Source organism: Mustela nivalis (assembly GCF_964662115.1).
Source record: "Mustela nivalis genome assembly, chromosome: 19".
NCBI classification, from domain to species: domain Eukaryota; kingdom Metazoa; phylum Chordata; class Mammalia; order Carnivora; family Mustelidae; genus Mustela; species Mustela nivalis.
The window spans coordinates 16,459,214-16,473,138 of record NC_139038.1 but is presented as its reverse complement, the minus strand read 5'-3'; the positions used below and the strand labels follow the sequence as shown (position 1 = coordinate 16,473,138).

The window sequence follows — 13,925 nt, the reverse complement described above, 5'->3', positions numbered from 1 at the left end:
GCGGTGGGGCGGGGGGAATTGTTTGGGGTCTGAGCCCTGATTGGTTGCGCGAGGACCACGCCCCTACCCCTCTCCCCCTTCTCCCCCTGCGAAAGGGGGGCGTGTAGGCAACCGGGATCAGCCAGGGGCCAGCATGAGCCGGAGGGAGGGAAGTCTGGGTAAGGGGCTGAAGGGCTGGATGCCCAGTGCCCAAGGGGAGCAGGGGTCAGAAGGGCTGGAAGCTGGGGTCTAGGTCCCCACCACCCCCGGGGCCGGGAAGGGAGCGGCCTGAGCCGGGGAGAGCAGGGCCCCGGTGTCAGGTAACGGGCGGGTGAGCTGCGGGTGAACTGTGGGACAGGACCAGCACCGGAGTTTAGCGGAGGCCTAGGCTGTGGCTTTAGGGCCTTGGGCTCAGGGTGTAGATCACAGGTTCGAGTACACCTTGGGAGAAAGGACTGGGGTCGCAGGTGGGGCCGGACGCCGGAATCCTCTGTACTGGTAGTACTGGGGAAGAATCCGAACTGCGGACCAGAGGGAGGGATAGAGTTAGGGAAGGAAGTCTTTGGGCCACGGGAGCTAATGAATGACAATAGGAGACGAAAGTCGAGGCCATTAAGGATAGAGACTAGCGGTGGGAAACTCCGGCGCGGGGACCGGGGGACCTGGGGGGCGGGGCGGGAGTCGCCGGGCCAAGACTACATTCCCCAGAATGCCCTGGCACGTGCCCTGGAATCTCGGGAAATGTAGTCGTCCTTCCGGGGCTCTACCCCCCAGCTTACGCCAGGGAAGGCCAGTCACTGATGCCGCAGGGGTCCTGGCCGGGGTCCGCACAGACTGTCCTTCCGGGAGGACGAGGGACTTTAGTTTCCCAATCTGTAGAATGGGTTTAAGGTATTTTTCCAATTTGAAGTTCTGTGCTTCAGTGATGTTAAATTTCACCAAAATCAGTGAGGTATGTGGATATGTGAAACCTTCCCTCAAAGGACTCCCAGCCTAAGGCCGGTTCACACAGATAAAAGAGACATTCAAAAACAACCTTGGGAGTATAAACAAATGGCCTTAAGTAAAAGAAAAAAAAAAAGGCAATTTAAGGGAGAGGTGAATCCAGAGACCACACTAAGGAGGCAATATTTTAATTTGGCTTTAATAGGATTTAACAGTGATTGGTGGCCAGGGAATACATTTCAGGCAGGACAACTGTTTCACACATGTTCGGTGTCTCATTTACCATCAGTTGGAATGGGACAAAGGCTGCCTGGCTTGAAAGCTGGAGAATTCAGAGCAGAACTTGTGGGTTCAGGAAGGAAGAGCCAGCCTGCAAGAGTAGTCAAGGAGCAGGGGTCTGGGCTGCCTTCATTCCTCCCCCTCTTTCACCAGAAGATCCACAGGCTGACTCCTCCATCTCACCCCTTCCCCACTTGGAGGCCAAGATCCGTCAGACACACAGCCTTGCCCGCCTCCTCACCAAATATGCTGAGCAGCTGCTCCAGGAATATGTGAGTGGGGATGGGGATGGGGGTGCCAGAGGCCTGAGGAATGGGGGGAGTACAGATCACAGAGGTTCCTGACCTCTAGTTTTTCTGACCTCATTTCCCAGATACAGAAGTTGGAGCAAACTGGAGGACTCTCCTGTGCTCCAAATGCCCCTCTGTCTGCCTCAGCTTGGAGGTTCCCCCCACAGTGCGTTAAGACAGGCTGAAAGAGTGAAAAGAATCCTGGTCTGGGAGTCAAGAAACCGAGGTTCCAGGCTTTCTGTGATCTTGTCACCTCACCTCCAAGGGCCTTGGTCTCCCCAGCTATTAAAGGAGACAGTTTAAGAAGATGAGTTGTGAACTCTTCTACCTATGCTATGCAGAGAGACCGAGAAGGGTTTCAATTTAAGGCTAAAATTCTAGCCCAAAGGGGCGCCTGGATGGCTCGGTGGGTTAAAAGCCTCTGCCTTCGGCTCAGGTCATGATCTCAGGGTCCTGGGATCCAGCCCCGCATCGGGCTCTCTACTCAGCAGGGAGCCTGCTTCCCCCTCTCTCTCTGCCTGCCTCTCTGCCTACTTGTGATCTCTGTCTGTCAAATAAATAAATAAAAATCTTAAAAAAAAAAATTCTAGCCCAAAAGGGGACTGTAACAGAGGAGGGGAATTTGCCAATGTCTTTGGTTGGGCATAGGGCCTTGCCCAAGGAAGAGGGTATTTCCATCAATTACTCTGGTGTAATGGAAGGAGGGTATAGTTTTGATTTGGAAATAGACCATAGGCCTGCTAACTTACTTGGCCTTGGGCACTAATGGTAACATGAAAAAATAATGATGTAACAGTTATGAAAGTGGGATAATAGAAAGAACTAACTTTGTGGTGCTATGAACTTTGGTTCAAAATCCAGCTCGGGGGGCGCCTGGGTGGCTCAGTGGGTTAAAGCCTCTGCCTTCGGCTCAGGTCATGATCCCAGGGTCCTGGGATCGAGCCCCGCGTCAGACTCTCCTAGGGCAAGTCAGGTTACCTCTTCAGCCTCCATATCCTCATTTGTAAAATCAGCATTATCATAATCATCATACGTATTTGGAAAGATTAGGAATAGTGTTTAAAGCAGCAAACAGTGCCAATCCAGAGACAAGATGTTAGAAAAGGATAAATGGTATTGTTGTGGCATTTTTACAAATTACAAATCTCCTTTAATGTGTTTGTTCATACAACAGTTATTCATTGAGCCCCTGCTGTGTGCCAGGCACAGAGGTGTTGGGGGATGGGGGCGGGGGTTGGTGAGAGGGACCAGGCTTCTGCAGTATCTTTGTGATTCTCAGGAGATCCCTGGTGGAAAGTCAGGCCGGGACCTGATCCCCCATTTTACAGATGACCAGGCCGACTCGGAGAAGGGAGATGGTTTCGCATGCAGCTGCACAGCTAGCAAGTGCTGGAGTCAGGGTTGTAAGATAGCATCAAGGGTATCGCTCACATCCACTGTGCTCCCCAGGGGGCCAGCGTTAGCCTGAGCCATTTTAACATGCTCGTGGGTATCCTATTAAGTTGTTACTTCGTCTCTACTTTTTAAAAAAGATTTTATTTATTTATTTGACAGAGATCACAAGTAGGCAGAGAGGCAGGCAGAGAGAGAGGGGGAAGCAGGCTCCCCGCTGAGCAGAGAGCCCGATGCGGGGCTGGATCCCAGGACCCTGGGATCATGACCCGAGCCAAAGGCAGAGCTTTAACCCAGAGCCAGCCAGGCGCCCCGTCGTCTCTATTTCAGAGACGAGGAAGCAGGCGCTGGTGCAAAGCCCACTTGTGGTGGTGGTTGTGGTCGTGGTTGTTTCGGAGAATCTCAAACACAACAGCTTTGCCGGGAGGAAGGCGTCCTCGGGAGGGGTGAACCGAGGCCCCCGCGAGAGGAGGAGGAGGGGCGTGCAGAGGCCCCGTCGCGCCTCGGCGCCCGCCCCCACTGACGGCCGTGTCTCCGCAGGTGCAGCACCAGGGAGACCCCTTCGGGCGGCCCGGCTTCTCGCCCCCGCGGCTGCCGGTGGCCGGCCTGAGCGCCCCGGCTCCCGGCCACGCCGGCCTGCCCGCCCCCGAGCGGCTGCGGCTGGACGCCGCGGCGCTCACCGCGCTGCCGCCGCTGCTCGACGTGGTGCGGCGCCGCCAGGCCGAGCTGAACCCGCGCGCCCCGCGCCTGCTGCTGCGCCTGGAGGAGGCGGCGCGCCAGGCCCGGGCCCTGGGCGCCGCGGTGGAGGCCGTGCTGGCGGCGCTGGGTGCCGACGAGACCCGCGGGCCCCGGCCCGAGCCCGCCGTCGTCGCCACCAACGCGGCCGCTGCCGCCCCCGACGCGGGCGTCTTCCCTGCCAAGGTGCTGGGGCTCCGCGTGTGCGGCCTCTACCGCGAGTGGGTGAGCCGAACCGAGGGCGACCTGGGCCAGCTGGTGCCCGGGGGCCCGGCCTGAGCGCGGGGCGCGGGGCTGCAGCCCGCCGTCCGCCGCTCTGCGTCTGCGTCTCTGTGGGCTCCGGGGGGCCCCGACTGTCTCCATCTCTGTCTCTGCTCGTGTGCCCTCGTGTCTGTCGCGGACCTCCCGTGCGCCTGCCTCTTCCCGTGGCCATCACTGTCTTGCTTTCCCGCCTTCCCCGTGGCTTGGGCCTGCCTCCGCTCTCCCGGATCTCCGCCTTCACCCATCTCTGGGCGACCTCTCTGTCTCCCTTTCCTCCGTCTCTTGGCTCTCCTTGGCCCCATCGGAGCACGGGCCTCGCTCTGGCCTTTCCTGGCCGAGTGGCAGGGCTACTTCGGACAAATTGCCGCCCCCTTCCCCTTCCGTCACCCGCCCTGCGGTGCTCCCTGCCCCTTCGGGCCCTTTGGACGCGCCCTACTTCCTTCTCCCTCCGACCTTCCGACCTCCTTCTCCTCCTGCTGCGCCCCGGCACCCCCCCCCCCACCAAGCCAGGTCTATGGAGAGAAAAGATCAGCAGCTTAAAAGAGTTTTATTTCTGAGAATAAATTAATTTTTTGTAAATAAAATGTTTCAAAATAAAAAGAACACTAACGTTACCAGTATATATAGTTGTTGACAATGGCCAGACACCTTTGAGGAGAATAGGATCCTTGGGCCTGGTCTCCCAGACATACCCCAAAGCCACACAATATAAATAGGAGTTTCACAAATGCCCCCAGGCCAAGGATAACATCAGTCGCTCTAGAACAGGAAGTGGATGTGTCCCGAGCAGTAAACATCTGGAGGAGTCCTGACTTTTCAGCCGGACTGCCATTGATCACGAAGTGAAGTCTCTCAAAATGGGAAGTTGGAACGGAGGGCCTAGGCAGGGAGGTAGACTCGGGGAGGTAATGAACTCCAAAGAAGGGAGGGAGGCCTCTCTGCTCAGAAAGCACACAGCTTCCCATAGGAAGTGAGGTAGAGACAAGAAGACCTCTGCAAACTTCCAGGAGCAGGACAGTCTGAAGCAGAGCCCAGGAAGGAGACCCACTGTCCTCTCCCTGCAGAGTGCAAAGTGAAGCCTATTCAAAAAGACGCTTCTTTCCACCCAGGATGTGGGCAGCCAGGACCCCTGGATTGAGAACCCACAAAATGATATGCATAGAGTCCCCCCCAGATCTGGAAGGGAGGCCATAGGACCGAGGCAGGAGGGGCCCAGGCAAAAGGGACTTGAGGCTTACTTCCTAGGTAATATCCCCAAATATGCACCCCTGTCTGCTAGACACGTTGTGTCGCCTTTCTTGCCAAGAAGCAAGGCAGAGAAGAGTCCACTGGGAAAGAAGCGTGGCAGCCTAACAGGATGTCCCGCCTCCCCTATCCAGGGTACTTGGCCTTGAGCAGAGCCAAGTCTCTCACAGCTCGGTCTGTCCAGTGGCCATATTCCCGGGTCACTACATAGCCTCGACATTTCCTCTCAAAGGCCGAGGCCCCGAAGGCGACAACCCCGAGAGTGTCCTCTTCAGGGGGGACGGGCAGGCCCAGGGCGCTCATGATGGCAGCCATGTTGCCCAGCAGGCCTTGGGCCCTGAGTCTTGCAGCCCCGAGCTGAGCCAGCAGGATGGGACTGCCAGGGTTCAGGTCTCGCTGGTCGTCCCCCACGAGCTGGAGGTGCTGGGTCAAGGCCAGGAAGGCCCCCTGGGCATGGCTCAGCCGCTCCCCGTCACCCAGGGCATGCCAGGTCTTGAAGGAGACGGCAGCAGGAGGCAGGCTGCTGAGCTGAAGCTCGGGGGCTGAGAAGCCAGGGTCACTGAAGGGGCTGCCCTGGTGCTGGAGCTGCACGAGAGACAGAGACAGGAGTGCAGGGACTGAAGTGGGCCCCTGGGGCTCCCCCTGGCTTCACATCTGACATCTTCCCAGGGGGAGCTGGTGGACATCTCCTAGCACAGAGCCTGGGCTCTGTAATGGCCCAGTTTCATGTACAAGTTGTCCCACTTTGAATCACAGCTTCAGTAATTCCCATGCATCAGTATTCTTGTGCAAACATAAGAAGTGCTACGTAGAGAGCACTTAGCACAACTCCTGGCATACAGTAAGGGCACGGTAAGCCACTGTTTATAATATATTAATGTCATAACACTAGGATTGTATCATTTATTATACTATTTTCAGTCTAAAGAATTAACAGTGTAATTAGAGTCTCTATGGTTCTTTTTTATTTGTGGCATTTAGTTATTTATGCTTATTAATTTGATTATAATCATTAATAAATAATTGTTAACATTATTAAATTTAGTTGAGTGCCTTCTCCGTTAAAGTTCTGGCCTCCACAAACCTGGACCTATAGAATCTTGATGCCCACTGATAAGTCCCCAAATTGATAGACCATCTAGTCCTCCGTTCCTATCTCACAGGTGAAGAAACTGATTCAGGGTACCCAAAGCTAACCAGGGAATGGCGGCAGTTATAGGACTAGAGACTACATTTAGTAACTTCGCATGGGCCTGGAATATAGTACTATGGAGAGTCACGAATCCTGGGGCCTCTAGGGGCTAGGCAGACCATGTAACTTGGGGAAGAAGGCAGAACTAAGATGGGGTAGGGGCCAGGAGTGTCCCTGCGCTTGTTGGAGACAGGCAGTCGTGTTCAAAACTTCAACAGGTATATCATGGCCCAAACAGAAAACACCCGTGGGTCAGATTCAGCTGGTAGGCTGCTAGGCTGAGCTGCTAGACAGCAGTGGCGGGGAGCGGGTAGGATTGGCTTCAATGCCACAGACCAGGGTTAAGATCCTGGTGCTGCCAGTGATTTAGCTGTGTGACCTTGAGCAAAGTTTTCACCCTCTCTGAGACTCAGTTTCCGTATCTGGTTATGACTCCATCTCTCCGAACTGTTTGAGGCATCTGTGGGGGAAGGGGATGCGTGCCTAGTGCAGCATCGGGCCCAGGTAAGCACCCAGCACGAGGTCTTTCTGTCTGTGCCGCCTTTGAGTCTTGTAATGGTCCTGAAAGGTGAGCAAAAGCAGGACCCCAATTCCATTCTGCAGGTGAGGGAGCTGAGACGGAGAGAGAGAAGGAACAACTAGCCCACGGTCACCCGCCATCAGTGACAGTGTTGGGGTGAGTCTCTAGTGCACGGAGCCCCTGAACCCTCGGACTCGTGGAGGAAACGTCTCCCGACCTTGCTCTGCTTCCGCTACCTGGGGCTGGGCCAGGAGGGCGGTGTCCCTCTGCCCTTGTCCCCTGCTTGTGCCCCGTGTCACTCACATAAGTCTGCAGCAGCGCTGACGTATTCTTCTGCATGTAGAGGGCCAGGCTGTAGGCCTGACGGATGGGCTCAGCTGGGGAGACGGGGGCCCCCGGACGGAGGGGCGGCAGCAGCAGCAGCGTCAGCAGGCAGAACAGGGCTGGCGGAGGAAATCAGAGGTCAGCATCCAGTCCCCGAGCCCGCCTGCTGGTTCATTCATTCTCTGTCGCAACTCTTCCCACGGGCACAGCCCTTGGCCTGCAACAATGGTGTGTATCCAAGTCGGGGCCGCATCACCCTGTAAGGAGATTCCTTTCCAGCCCAGAATGTTCCACGGGACCCCAGACCCGATGTTTCAACTTCCTGCTTGACCTTATTGGACACCAGGAAGTGTCTCGACTCAAAGTCTCCCGCACTGACTCCAGTTCGGCTTCCGCCGCCCTCCAGCCGTCCCCACCTCAGGCAGGGGCGCTTCCACACTTCCCTTTGCTCAGGGCACAATCTGGGATCCTCTTCGAAGCCTCATTCTCTCTTGCTGTCCACATTCACACCACAGTAAACCCTATCGGCTCTGTCCTTAAAAGGGAGCTAGTCCAGCTCTGTGTTTCTTGGTCTGAGGGCTCATGACAAGGAGGCGATCATTTTGTGAAAATTCATCGAGCTGCACGCTTCCTGAGTTGGGTACTTTGCTCTTTGTTCTTCTCAATAAAAAGCCTTAAAAGTTGACAAGAGGCACTGAGCACCTACCGGCTGCCCCTTCCGCGCATGGCCGCCCCTTGGGCCCCGGCCACCAGCCCTTCTCACCCAGGAGCCTCCTCCCACCTGTCCCTGCTTCTCCGACCCTTGCTGGCCTCCCCCCCCACAGCCCCCAGCTCAACGAGGTCCCTCCTGTGCCTGAATTCTTCACACAGTGCAAGGGAATAAACCAAAGCCCTTCGGTGGCCTGCAAAGCCGCGCCCCTCTGTACTGGCTTCCCATTCCACTCCCCACCCCAGGCCTTTGCCCTTCCTGGGCCCTGCCAGAACCACCCCAAACCTTTCCCGCCACTGGATCCTTCTTGTTCTTCGGGCCTCAACTCAGATAAGCTGTCCTTACCTCGTATCAAAAGCGCCTCCCCGGTCTATAGTCTTCAGAGACGTTTGCGCTTTAATTCATTTCATTATTTGTCTGCTTGCTTGTTACTGTCTCTCCCCCTAGAATGTTGGCTCCAGGAAAGAGAGAACCTGCCCTGATTCATTTGCTGCTGGTTCCCCAGCACCTAGCACGGAGCTTAATAAATATTTGTTGAATGACGGAACGCTGCCGTGAACATCCTTATCCCAAACTCTTTAGGCACCTCTGAGGGTGTACTCTTTTTATTTTATTTTATTTTATTTTATTTTATTTATAAAGATTTTATTTATTTGATAGAGATCACAAGTAGGCAGAGAGAGAGGGGGGGAAGCATGTCCTCTGCCAAGTAGAGAGCCCCATGCGATGCGATGCAGGACTCGATCCCAGGACCCTGGGATCATGACCTGAGCCGGAGGCAGAGGTTTTAACCCACTGAGCCGCCCGGGTGCCCCAAGGGTGTGCTCATTTTAAATTTGAATAAATGCTGCGAAGTGTCCACCTACAGCTCAGGCCCAGTTCTCTTCCAGTGTGAGGCTCAGAGGGGGTTACCTAGGGTCCCGAGCAGGAGGCCATGGAGATGAGAAGCACATTGTGATGGTCTCCTTTGTCCCCCTTCGGCATTCCTGAGTTCCCTAAGTTTAGAACGTAAGGGAAGGCTGAAAGCAAAGGCCTCTTTGTTCATGCGTTCGTTCAAAAAATTGACTCATTGCGTTCACCTTCTGTCATACTGCCTTGTAATGTACTTATCTTTTAAAAAAGAATTTATTTATTTGATTGAGGGAGAGAGAGAGATAGAACACGAGTGGCGAGGAGGGGCAGAGGGAGAGGCAGAGTCCCTGCTGAGTAGGAAGCCTGATGTGGGTCTTGATCCCAGGACCCTGAGATCATGACCTGAGGAGCCGAAGGCGTTTAACCAACTGAGCCACCCAGAGACGCCCCATAATTTACTTACTTATGATGATGATGTGTATGGTCTGTGTGCAGAATGAAATCTCCATGAGACCATAGCTTTTTGTCTGTTTGTTCACAGCTGTATCCCCAAATGCTTAGAAAACTACCTTGCACCTCAATAATGCTTGAATGAATGAGTGAGTGATGAACAAAACCTTCTGTGTGTAAGGATTTGGAGGTTCCTAGCATGCAAAGAAGCAGCCAGGCACACGAGTCCCAAGGGCTAGAGACCCTGGAGGGTACCTCTTCCCCTCCTGGTCTCTAGGCCCTGGAGCTCCACACACCCCCTCCCCCAACTCACCTAGCAGATAGCTCATGCTCTCTCCTTGGCTGCTTCCTCCTCCAGTCTCTGGATGCTTCTGGGGCACCTGTCTTCCCGCCCCTCAGCTTTATACCTGGGCTGAGCGCTGAGGCCGCCCAAGAGGGGGGGAAGGAGTCACACCCTAGAGCGGGGGTGTGTTGGGGAGGGCCGCACAGGTGCAGAAGCCCCAGAAGCAAAGGACAGGCTGGGAGGGGGACACGGAGGTGACACCCTAGTCTTCGACAGTCCCCAAACTCGACCTTAAGACCTGGTTGTTGGGAGGGAGGGGTCAAAGGAGCGGATTATCGGGGGACAAAGGGGCCGCCCTGCTCCCTGCTGCTCCGCACGTCCGGGATCCAGTTACTGGGAGAAGGCGGCCTCCTGCTCCGCCCCCACTGGGACCCAGGCATTGGGCCTGACCTCCGAGGAGTTTGGAAAAGGGATGGGAGTGGTGGCTTGTGAGCAAATTCACTCACACCAAGGTACCTTAGACACAGGAGCGTGTGCACATCTCCACACACACGTTGGCACGTGGGCGCACACCAGATACGTGAACACACTCACATTCAGTCATTTAGGTAGTACTGACGCCCACTGTGTGCTGGTCCCTGTTCCAGGGGCTGGGATAGAACAGAGAACAAGTCGGAGAAAAATCCCGCCCCTGGCTCAGGAAGCCTGGGTGGCTCCGCTGGTTAAGTGACTGCCTTAGCCTCAGGTCATGATCCCGGTCCTGGGATCGAATCCTGCCTCAGACTCCCCGCTGAGCAGGGAGGCTGCTTCTCCCTCTCCCTCTGCTGCTCCCCCTGCTTGTGTTGCGTGCTCTCTCTCTCTCTCAAATAAATAAAGATATAAAAATCCCTGTCCTCACAGAGCTCCCACTCCAGTGGGCCTGGCCACCTGTGTATGGGACCACACACACTGCCAGGACCACAGGCCCTACAGACGGAGGGTGCAAACACGTGTGCACGCAGATACAGGCACACATGTGCTCACAGAGCCACACCCAGAGGCCCTCGCAGAGGCACATGCTCAGAGCAGACAGGTCCATACGTGGGTGTACACACACCACTGTCCCGTGTGTGCACACAGACACACGTGCAGCTGGAGGTCAGGACTCCTGAGATCTGGGCCAGTAGTGGCCCTCTGCCCAGACACCGCACATACAGACACACAGACACACACCTAAGGCCCTTTCCAGCTGGGGAAGCCTTGCCACTCAGCGGGGTGGCTGGGTTCTGGTCCCCCTTCACAAGGCCCCCAGTCTCTCCATAAGGGAGCATTGTTTGGTTCTCAGCCCCTGCCCGCACACTGAGTCAAAGTGCTCAGGCAGAGCTGCCCCCGACCCCCCTACTGCTTCTATCCAGTCATGGGGGTGGGAGACGGCTCTACCTTCCTCCCTGGTGTGAAGAAAGAAGGCCCACAGCCTTCCTGCAAAGGCAGGAGATACACCTGTTCATTCACTCACCCATGTCTACATTCAATTAGCCAGTTTTGATGGGACCTCTACTGTGGACTGGCATCAGGGTGAGTAATAAGACGGGCTGGGTCCCTGCCTCGTAAGGGTGCCCAGTCCAGAGAGGGGACACCAGCAACAAGTATGTGAACTGATAAAAACAAAATTTCCTGGGGCGCCTGGGTGGCTCAGTGGGTTAAAGCGTCTGCCTTAGGCTCCGGTCATGATCCCAGGGTCCTGCTCAGCAGGGAGCCTGCTCCCCACCCCGCCCCCCACCTCTCTGCCTACGTGTGATCTCTGTCATATAAATAAATAAAATGTTGAAAAAAAGAAAAAAATTTTCCCAAAGCAACAAAGTGCTGAGAAGAAGCCAAAATAGGTTGATGTGATTAGCCCAGGTCGGGGGAGGGGGTGGTAAGGAGACAGAACAAGGCGCCTGAGGCCCAGAGAAGGACATCTGCTTAGCTAAAGTCACACAGGAAGGCTGAACAGATCCTAGACTCCTGCTCCCCAGCTTGGGGCTGGATCTGGGGGTGTCTCTGATCCAAACTGTGAGCTGAAGGAGGGAGAAATTTGAAAGAAAAATGGGCTCTGGGGGGGGGGGGATCCTAAATTGGATCTCTAAGGCCAGGGGCTCCCAGGGCTGCCAGAAAGGGCCCGTGAGGAGTAGTGGTGATGTCAGGGGATTAGACTGGCCCTTTGAGTGGGTGCACTGAGGCGTAGGCCAGGCCAGGTAGTGAGGGGGGAGGCGGAGCGGGAGGAGGAGGAGAGCCCGCGGGCGGAGGGGAGAGGGAGGCAGATACTCGATCTGGTGCTATTCACAGGTGGACGGTGGACGTGGGGCCGGGCCTCACCCCAGAAGGCAGGTTCACCCTCCTGCAGCCCCACCACCTCCTCTGACTCTTGGGGGCTTACCTGTCTCTCTCTCTCTTGACCCCTAGGTGCCCTTCACAGCTGGAGGAACTGGCCCCCAGCCCAGACCCAGCTTTACCCCAAGGCATCTGTCTTGGCAAAGGGCATCAATCTCATCACCCTAACCATCCCCACCTCGCAGCCCATCTGTCTCCATCTCTGTTTTAGTCTCACAGAAGCTGATGCTTGGGGACCCCCCAAACTCAGGAGCCAGCGGACTTGGATGTGAGTCCTGCCTTTGTCCATCACTAGCTGGAGTGAACCCCGCAACCTCTCTGAGCCTGTTTCCTCATCTGGAAACTGGGTAATACTTCCCACCACGCCGGTTCTTGCTGACCCCACCCATCAAATGCCTTGATCCCTGCTATGAGGACCCTCCTGGGTCCCCCCAGGGTCACCCCCATGGCATAGAAAGCCTCCAAGCAATGGCAAAATCTTTGGTGCCGCGTGACCCCACACTTGGAGGCCCACCCCCACTGCCATACATACGCTCCTGAGAGATCTCCCCTGTCCCTCCCTTTCAAGCATAGCCCCAGTGTCACCTAGCAGGTCACATAATGAGGCCCATTCAGAACAAACACCTGTGAACTCCAAATCAGAGCCTCCCCCTGACCTCCATATTAAGCCCAACCCCATGTCCCCCCCCCCCCCGCACTACAAATCTTCACCCTTCCCTCTCCAGGCAAAGACAACAGTAAGTGCAAAGGCCCTGAGGTGGGAGCCTGGGTGACAGGTCTCAGGAGCAGACAGGGATGGCAGAGAGCTTGGTGGCTGGTGAGCGATGACAGGCCGGGGAAAGGCAAGTGCCATCCGGCCCTCCCCCCCATCCATGTCTTCCTTGACTCCCCAGTGCCCTCAGGACACTGTCCTAACCCTGAAGCCTGCCCTTTGAGGCCTGCGATCCCCCAGGCCAGGCGCAGCCTTGCAGCTCACTTCTTGCTCTTCCTCAGCCGTGCAGCCTGCTTACGGGCCTGCTCCAGGTACTTCTCGCCGCACAGAAAGCCCTCCTGCTCCGCCTCCCCAGACACAGTCCTTCTTTTATGTTAACCTTCAACTCGGGCTTTTCCCTCCTCTGGGACGCTTTCCTGGTCTCCTCAGCCCCCTGGGGCTCTCCCACGTCCCTCAGTCCCCTTTGCGTGTCCTGATCACCCTACATTGTCATTCTCCGTCTCCCAGGCATTCTGCCCAGTGTGACAGGTGGCAGGGACTTAGCTCTGCAGCCCCAGCACCGGGCCAGGTTCAAGGTGACACCTCAGTGAGTATCAGCTGACGGCAGGCAAGAGCGTCATGGTTCCAGCCTGACGCTCTGCAAAGCCAAGCCAAGCCAGGGAGGCAGGTTGGCTGAGCAGATTCCCCAGGTTAGCGCCTCAGCCTAATGGGGCGGCTGGCTGAAGAGGGGGTGAGGGCGTTTGGAAGAGAGGCCCCCAGTGCAGGCATCATCGGGCTGAGGGGTGCAGCCTGCTCCATTCACTGTTCCAGAGCCCCCGGTGGTGGCGAGGGGGGCCAGGGTACCTCCCTTCTGGGGAGCAGCCCAGCCACACCACCTCCAGGACTTCTCCGGTGCTTCCTAAGGGCTCCAGTATCTCACACTTCCTTTACAGAATCCCATGGGCTGAATAGTGCTGTCTTCCCATTTCACAGGTGAGGACACTGAGGCACAGCGAGGTCACCTGATCACTTCGGGGTCACACAGCCCACAGGGAGCAGTGGTGAGATTCAAACCCGGCCCTAGAGCCAGAGCTCTTGATGTTACCGTCACCTCTCGTTTCTGGGACTTGACGCTTTCCAGCTCCTGGGGCCCTGGCTTCCCTTCGGGGTTATGTGACGGGCGGTTGGCCCCCATTTTGCAGATGAGATTGTAGGAAGGAAGGAGATGAGAAGATAAGGAAAAAATCACTTTCTTTTTAGCCTCTTTTATGTTACCAGTCACTTCATACACAGATGCCGTTTTTTCCTTGTAACAACTCTGGGAAATAGGTGTGGTTACTAATGAGGTTTAGAGAGTTCGGTGGCTTCTGAGGATCACGCAGAGAATGACTTCTGGAGGCCTCGAATGCAGGACTGGCTCCAGTGT

The 13,925-nt window shown here is 56.0% G+C and overlaps 2 protein-coding genes across 3 annotated transcripts; one reads left to right on the top strand and one right to left on the bottom strand.

Annotated features, from left to right (window-relative positions):
- Positions 1 to 72: 72 nt before the first annotated feature.
- CTF1 (cardiotrophin 1) lies at positions 73 to 4,495 on the top strand. 2 transcript variants are annotated; one of them, XM_082714460.1, is made up of 3 exons: positions 73 to 158; positions 1,360 to 1,475; positions 3,426 to 4,495. In XM_082714460.1, the coding sequence occupies exons 1-3, from the start codon at positions 134 to 136 to the stop codon at positions 3,897 to 3,899; spliced, it is 615 nt and encodes a 204-aa protein (XP_082570586.1). In that variant the 5' UTR covers positions 73 to 133; the 3' UTR covers positions 3,900 to 4,495. The 2 variants fall into 2 exon arrangements, with proteins under 2 accessions (XP_082570586.1, XP_082570585.1); XM_082714459.1 differs by having other exon boundaries at positions 1,357 to 1,475.
- A 103-nt stretch (positions 4,496 to 4,598) lies between these two features.
- LOC309854243 (cardiotrophin-2-like) lies at positions 4,599 to 13,694 on the bottom strand (the record flags this gene model as incomplete). Its single annotated transcript, XM_082713067.1, has 3 exons — positions 4,599 to 5,711; positions 7,142 to 7,291; positions 13,605 to 13,694. The coding sequence occupies 3 exons, from the start codon at positions 13,692 to 13,694 to the stop codon at positions 5,253 to 5,255; spliced, it is 699 nt and encodes a 232-aa protein (XP_082569193.1). The 3' UTR covers positions 4,599 to 5,252.
- Positions 13,695 to 13,925: the final 231 nt, after the last annotated feature.